This window comes from Lolium perenne, chromosome 5 (genome assembly GCF_019359855.2).
Source record: "Lolium perenne isolate Kyuss_39 chromosome 5, Kyuss_2.0, whole genome shotgun sequence".
In the NCBI taxonomy this organism is placed as follows: domain Eukaryota; kingdom Viridiplantae; phylum Streptophyta; class Magnoliopsida; order Poales; family Poaceae; genus Lolium; species Lolium perenne.
Window position 1 is genome coordinate 16,666,065 of NC_067248.2, and position 7,830 is coordinate 16,673,894.

Sequence of the window (7,830 nt, forward strand, 5' to 3'; positions counted from 1 at the left end):
GAGAAGGGAGTCGAATGAAGAAGCTAACATGTTGGCTAGGTTTTCTTCTTCCTTGGCTACGGGGCGCCATGTTTGACTCCTAGTACCACCTTATGGTTTAAACATGTTTATAAACTTCGACTCTGTTATTTGAATAGAGGTGTGAGTTGCTAAAGAAAAACCTGAAATTTCCCAAATAAAATTTAGGTTTATGTAAGTGTTATAGGATTTTTCGGGTTCGGGTTATACAGATTCAGTTTTTTCCCGTTTGGGCTTTGGGTTTTGGGTTTTATGTCCAAGACACCCCCCTCCATGCCTCCCGTCAAGTTCGGCCGAGCTCTGCCCCGCCAGACTTCCATATCGACGACCCCCCGCCGGCAGCCTCCCTACAGACGAGCCCCCAGCCATCCGTCGGTCGCTGCCGTCCTCGTCTGCGCTGCCACAGACGGTGCCTTGGCTGCCTCCCGCTGGACGCTGCCGTTCTCGACCAACAGGCGCCATCGCCGCTACCCGTCCTTGACCAACCGGCGTAGTAACTACCTCCCGGTCGACGTCCTCTCCTCTTGTCTCTGCCGGCAACGACGACGCTCTCTGTGTCTGGGGTAAAAGTTCTATTTTTTTTTATGTGCTGCTGTGATATTGCCTCTGTTGCCGTATGCTTCTATCTGCTGCCATGAATTTCTGCTGCTGCCGTGAATTGTTGCTCTTTGCTGATGTAAATTGCTGCTGGTCGCTGTATGCTTCTCGCCAATGTATGTTCATGCGATAGACTGGTATTTGCACGGACGTATACTTCTCTGTAGTAACATGCATCTCAAATGCTTTTGGTGAACTGTGCTGTAATAGAGGCTACACATCATGCAAGAGTTCGAGTGTGTCAAGACTGTGCAAAAATTCATCTACTTATTTAAATTAGCGTTTCAGAAATCATTAAACAATTTATTTACATTAATATATCACAAATCATACGTTATCAGTAAAATTTGCATTTTAAAAACAGACCATTGACTTAGTACCAGCAAATTATGGTGGCCTCAGCATCCCAGGGGGCATTTCAGAAATTTCCTCATCTCACAGCCAACCCACAGCCATATTGCCAGACGACCAACCTTCATCAGTCATCACAGCCGATTCCCCACTGCAGCAGCTTCCCCACCAGAGCAAACCCAGAGTTGCAGCCTAAATCAACAGATCCGGAGTATTTTTTATGGAATCAATTGATACTATCTTCAGGAAAAATGGCATTACATAGTCGAACAAGTCTTTTGAAATGAAGTGAGCATTATATATAAATATACTAGCTAGTACCATCTTGCAATAATTTTCTAAGTGTTTTGTGAATCATATATTATTTCTGCCAAATGATGAAATGTCACATTTATAAGTTTTTTTTTTCGTAAGTCTAGAATTCCAGCATATTGATTAGCAAAATTTCCCTACTAGTTTTAAAATCAAAATTGACTTGTAGTGGAATTCCTTGTTAAACTTTCTTATTTCAGCTAATGGAACTGCAATTCCTGCCTAATTCTGCACCTCATAAAGAGGATGCGCTCATGAAAACTGCCCCTCATGAAGAAGAGGCCCTCACGAACAATGCCCCTCAGGAAGATAAGGTTACCGAAGAAATGGATCCATGGGATCCTCCCCTTCCTCCACGTGCTCCTGGTCCTCCTGTTGCTGACCTGGCTGTCCACATGGATTTAATCAACGAGGTGCAGTAGCTAATCGCCTTTATATATGATATTGCTTTCCTGATCTGTTTCATCTCCATCATAGCTGAACACTGGGGAGGCTCCCTCGTTCCCCCTCGTCGCTCCCGTGGGCGACGGGTGGGAACCCTAGCCGCCACCGACCCAGACCTCTCCCCCCGGCTCCTCCCTCCCCTCGCCGCCGCCGGAGGGCGTCGCTGGGCAAAGCCCGGGCGCTGGCGGCGGCGAGGACTCCTCTCCCCCTCACGTGGAAGACCTGGCGCGGGCCGACGGGGCCGGTGAGGGCGGCGCGCTGACGAGGGCGCGGCGGTGCGGCTGCCTCAGCAGCGGCGTGGAGGCTTCGTGGCGGGGCGGCGACCCCGCGCTGGAGGCGGCGGCTCGGGTCTGGGCCCTTCGGGCCCGATCTGGGTTTGGTGGGCCCCGGCCGTTCTGCCCTCCTGCGCCTGGGTGCGGCCATGCACCTCCTCCTTGTCCGTCCTCCTCGGCTCCGAGCGCATGGTGCTGCTGCTCTGGCCGGGTTGAGCGGAACCCTATGCCATCTTGGCGTGGCGGCTCGTGGCGTCCGTGCGGCGATGGCGACAAGGTTGACGGTGCTGGGTGGCCGGCGATGCTCTCTGAGGTGGATGTGTGCAGTCCCGCAGCGGCCCACCCCATGGTGGCACCTGCGCCGCTTGCGGCTCGGTAGTGCCCCTCTTAGGCGGCCTGTCCCTTTGGGGGCATGGCTGCCCCCGACCTGGCGCGCTGGACGTGCTGCCGGCGGGTTGCGCTGCCGAGGCTAGCGCTTTGAGAGAAAAGGGTCAGCGCAGGAGGTCTTGGCGAGGGATGGACAGTGCCTGCAGTGGTGAGGAACCATGCTCTGGGTGAAAGCCCTGCCTTTCAGGGCCGGTGACGGCGACGCCTGAGGGCGCCGTTTTCCTCTTGTGGCGTCATCGAGGAGTTTCGGCACCTCCCTTGCCTAGGGTCTCATGCTCCGGGTGAAAACCTCAGATTTGGCTAGCCAAATCGGGCGACGACGGCGTCCTGGACGTCGTACCCTCCTTGGAGGCGTCGTCTTGGAAACTTGAGTCCGGGCCGTAGTTCTTCCTCGTGGATCTCAGCGCTGACCACATGGGAGGTGTCTTGCGATGCAGGTAGCGCACCGGCCTCTCGAGTGCTATCGCGGTGGCTTGCGCGACGAGGATCTTCCTCGAACAGCGCGAGCATGCCTCTGGATGCGCGGTGGTGGGCTGGCCTCTGTGTTTGTTGGCGGGCTGCTGAAGTCTGCACGCTTGCACGTCTGTCGAGGTTGCCGGGAGCTAGCCGCTGCGCCGACGGCGTTCCTTGGATCTGGGTCGAGGCCGGAGCAGCAATGCTCCCAGCTGAGCCGTGGTGGGCTCGCGGGATTCAGGTGGTACGCGTCTTGGCTGCGGCTGGCAGGCTCTTGGTATTTTCGATGATGCACAAGCACTGCGATTTTCATCGGCAAGGGTTCTGTCTTGCGGAGGAGCTCACTCTGCAGCGTCCTGGAGGAGCACTCGACGGATTTTCGGCTTTTTTGTCGTAGTCTAGTTTGAGTGTCGGGTGTGTACTGTGGGCGTTCGGCCTTTTCTTAGGCTTGTAATGTAAACTCCTTTTCTATCAATGAATCGAAACGCAAGCTTTGCGTTTTCGCGAAAAAAAAAATCTCCATCATAGCTCCTGATGATGACAAACATTCTCTCTCAGTGGATGGCGCAGAAACGGGCAATACTTGCTACCTCCAGAGCTACCAAAATAATTACCCCAGACCGTACTCCTCAGGTTCTTTGTGATTGACAACCCAGCAGATATACTTTATTATCTTATTATTTTTTGATAATGGGATATTTAATTCCTTTCACCTTTTTCAATTGATAATTCATTAATCCAGTGGGTGAATGATGCGCTCTTTGATATATTGCCCCGTTTGACGCCCATCCTGGAGAAGGATAGCTACCGGCGCTTCCTCAGCTTATTCAGTCGAAATGGACAGGGCATGGGATGGGGCTATGTCATCACCCCAGAAACTCTTGACCACATTATCATGCAGAATGCGGTGCAATGTGCCAGAGTTGTCTTGAAGGGCCAGGCACCTGAGTTAGATGGGTTCCGGGCCAATCCCAACTACATGACCCAATATGGGTACTTCCCCCTCCACCGAGCTGCGGAAATGTTCTCCGTCGAGATGATAGAGTTGCTCTTACGCCATGGCGCGTCGGCGAATTTACGAACAGCTGGCCCTGTAGTTACTGAGGGTCTACTCCCTCTCCATGTTGCAGTTGAGAACACTTGCCTGCATAAGTATCTGGAGGACAGTCTACTTATTGACCAAAAGCACCAGGATTGCAATCTAGCAGATATAAACTATGTCTACAGGCTCATCCATCTTCTGTGTCTACCTGAACTGGTTTGTCGCACATCCATCCCTTAAAAAGTTACTCTTTTTGAAGCATAACCAGAATAAGCTGTCAGATATATATCTCATATCACTTACATATCAATACCTAAGTACCTTACGTCTTACTCCTCCACTTGCTGATGATGGAAGAGTTCCCTCTGTTACATGTTACATGTGTCGATTTGTTCAGCATGTTGATAATTTTTAATTAAGACAGGACAATTTTCTTGTTTCTGATGTCAAATGTGGAAAACTAATTTTCTTATTCTAGGTGATGAGACAGTTGTTTATCAGTACTACTCGCGTATGATTGCTAAAGTCACTCAGGTTATGTTCTATGTGGCGTTTTTTGCAGAAGATCTTCATGGATACAATCAGGCTTCTTGCAAAACACACAGATAATTTACTTGATCAGCTCTGTAATTACATAAAAGATGGAAAACTTGCTCAGATGGCTGTTTTGCTGCTGGCAGCTCAAGAGCAGATCCGCATGGGAACTTCCCACAAAAGAAAGGTCAACAGTGAGGTGGACGGGCTTGCTATGATCGCTTGTCGTATTGGGTATGACATTGCTTTTCAGTTTGAGACATGTGAAAACATAATGGATCCGAACCAACTGATGAAGATGAATATCAATAGTGTCGCATTGTCGCTTGTTAAAGTAATTTCCCAAGCTGGTGAAGCTCTTGATTCATACATTCAGGCACACCCAGAGGTATCGAAATGTTGGTACTTATAGTTGAACTTGCTCTCTTTTTTCTTATTTTACTAAATATTCTACATCGGTTCATTAAGTATTCAAGTTTTCAAGATAATTTCATCTTACATGGTTTCAGCTACCCCCCCCCCCCCCCCCCCCCCCTGAGACCCCTAAATACGGTCATAGATTCAGAAGAACATCAAACGACCAATATGTCTTCAGGACTTCAATAGTTACCATTCCTATTCTAACATCCTAGGATGAATCATAGCGTGAACACGTGAAAGTGGCTGTAATATTCAACTGCTGATTTGGTAAAATTATTAAGAGACATATGGTCATTTCCAATTGTATACCTACATATTGTGAAGGATGAAAGCAGTTCTGGTGAAACGAGATAAAATAATATATGTGGAATAACACCAGTAGTTCACAATGAAATGGAAAAGAAGCTATTGCAAAATATCACAACGACTTCACCAATGTCAGTATCACCTTTTTCTGAGAACAATTTTTAGTGTCATTACACCTTATGAACTTTAATGATGCTTGACACATATAACGACTACCACAACTGGAGAGTAGCTGATTGGTGATGTTCCGAGCAAGACTGCGAGTCTGCCCAAATCTCTGAGCTTGAAGAGGCTTGCTGGTCCCGGTACCTGGGCAACGCCCACCTCGGTCTTGGAGGCGGCCTGCATCTCCCCTCAAGCTGACGCCTGACGTGTAGTTTGGAAATGTCCTAAATAGCCGGTGCATGCCATAAAAAGGCTTTGTCTTAGTCAATCTGTTTAGTTTGCTCTTACTTAGATCCTGGAGGGGTGCTTTTGATGGTGAGCTGTAGGCTCGGTGCTTTTGTTTCATTGTTTCTCCCTCGTGAGCAGAAAGATATTTACTGTACTGTTGAACCTGGTTCACAGGGTTTCATTTCTGAATGAAATGGAACCGGGGATGGGGTCTCTGTTGCTCTAAAAAATTAATGACTAAATAAATGATTGTATCGTAATCTTGAGACATGAAAGTGTTCTATTGAAATGGTTATGCGCAATAGTTATCTCACTCACACAAAATTGAAATTGTCATGCAGGTGCCCTATGTCATGCAGGTACCCCACTCAGAAGTCCTTGAACGTGTTTCACTGATTCTGAAGGAACATGGTTTTTGTCGTACCGGAGGACGTATAGACATTGGAGACCTGTACTTCCTGACATACCTTTTCCATTTCTTCAGTTATCACAATTCTTGCAAAACACAAGAAATGTGATGTTAGTCTAATTCTTTTACTTGTTCTTGAAGCTGCCCCTATAAAAATGTGTTGCCCAAGAAAGATCTTCCTTTGGCACTTGGTATGTGTTTCTGCTGATTGAAATATTTCCTTCAAACTTTTATACAATAAATCTTAATTATTTTGTGAAGGAAAACAGGGGAGATGGTTGCATCAAAGTCAGCTACAGAAGTGAGTAATCATGCTGTGGAAAAAGAGGTAAAAATTCAAGTTTAGCATAATGCGATTACATGTATTCTTTTCACAATTGTGTTACATCATGCAATAATTTGGGTGTGCAAAAGAATTTTGTATTGGATTGTTTTGATTATTTATAATTGCATTTTATAAGCTGAGTTGATCTGAAGTTCAAGAATTTCTACAATTTGCAACAGAGTTCTGAATATGTCATACTGTACGTGGGAACAGATTTTTTTTTTGAGCAGTACATAGTAAGCATGCACATGTTCCAATGAAAATGAAGACAGAACTGTGACAAATACTTGATTGCTTGATAGTTGATACTCCCTCTGATCCATAATAAGTGTCGCTGCTTTAGCACAACATGTCTATGTGAACATACAATCCTCTCCTGATTGAACTATATCTTTTTGATAGTTAGCAGATACGTAAATATAACTTTTCATTGAACGATAATATATAATCCCTCGGTCCCATGAAACTTGTCTCAATTTCTTCAAAATTTGGATGTATCTTGATGTCTAGATGCATCCAAATTTTGACAAAGCTAAGACAAGTTTCATGGGACAGAGGGAGTAGTAATGTTTTGCCAGTAATTTTGGGTCTGAATAATATAAAGCAAGGAATAGAGGTGCTTTCTGAATCATAAAATCATATTATGTACTTTCTTTGCAGAAAGCGTTGAGTCCTATAAATTCAAATGGTTTATTTTCTATCCATTAGCATTTCAACTATCACTTTTATCTCAAGTAAAAAACTATCACTACTATCCGTCTAGAATTCTGAAGACTGGAGTATTTCACATCATAATTACTGTTACTGTGGCTTAACCGCTTACGTGACATTGCGTTTCCATAACAGTCCAGTAACATTCTGACCTCATGTGAGCTGAAGTATCTGATGTTTTGGGATTTCTAACACCCAGATCTTTATTAACCTATGAGCCAGGGCCCAAAGAAGAAAATCGCTAGAGGATGGGAGCTCAAATATGCAACGAGGAGTTTCTTTCCATACTGGAGATCAGTGTTGGAACCCCGGTCTTCTGAGAAGATGTCTTTCATAAAACCGGCGCTCACTGTTGAACAGATCAATCATGATAGAGCTGTCAGTAAATCAACCGGCATAGGATCTACTTTTGGTCGACTGATGGGCAGAGTTCCGCAGCCAATAGCTGGTAATCAACAAACCAGAAGGCTGTTTGGTACATGGGCATTAACACTCTTGAAAGCGTTAAAGAATACATGAGTAGGAAGCAGGGTTTTTTCCTCGGGCAGACTCCGAAATTTTGGCGGAAACCTTAAATATCCCCCCACCCCTGGCGTATACCATTGTTATTTATTGGATGACAGGCTCAATCGGGCCGGACTGTACATGCTGAATATAGGTATACACTGAATAGTTGTTAGATACATCTAATTTTTATAAAATCTCAGAAAATTTTGATGGCAAGGAGAAAGTATGAAAACTATCTACCAACACGTACATACATACATGTGTACTCCGTCCCTGCCGCTAATTCCCGACTTTTTCATACATGCACGAGTACATGAGCTTATACACTTATTTCTTTTGGCAAAAAATA

General features: G+C 46.0%; 1 protein-coding gene across 1 annotated transcript; it reads left to right on the top strand.

Moving 5' to 3' along the window:
- The first annotated feature begins 317 nt into the window (after positions 1 to 317).
- LOC127298880 (uncharacterized) lies at positions 318 to 7,495 on the top strand. Its single transcript, XM_051328744.2, has 9 exons — positions 318 to 581; positions 1,479 to 1,691; positions 3,393 to 3,467; positions 3,577 to 4,092; positions 4,439 to 4,798; positions 5,871 to 5,980; positions 6,080 to 6,129; positions 6,208 to 6,266; positions 7,197 to 7,495. The coding sequence occupies exons 2-9, from the start codon at positions 1,482 to 1,484 to the stop codon at positions 7,491 to 7,493; spliced, it is 1,677 nt and encodes a 558-aa protein (XP_051184704.1). The 5' UTR covers positions 318 to 581; positions 1,479 to 1,481; the 3' UTR covers positions 7,494 to 7,495.
- Positions 7,496 to 7,830: the final 335 nt, after the last annotated feature.

What these genes read in the sequence shown, in the direction of transcription:
- LOC127298880 (XM_051328744.2), top strand. Translation starts at nt 1,482, where the DNA reads ATGGAACTGCAATTCCTGCCTAATTCTGCACCTCATAAAGAGGATGCG. An exon ending in TTCTGTGTCTACCTGAACTG is followed by an intron (nt 4,093 to 4,438) that starts GTTTGTCGCACA and finishes CGTTTTTTGCAG; the next exon opens with AAGATCTTCATGGATACAAT. An exon ending in ATCATGCTGTGGAAAAAGAG is followed by an intron (nt 6,267 to 7,196) that starts GTAAAAATTCAA and finishes CCTATGAGCCAG; the next exon opens with GGCCCAAAGAAGAAAATCGC.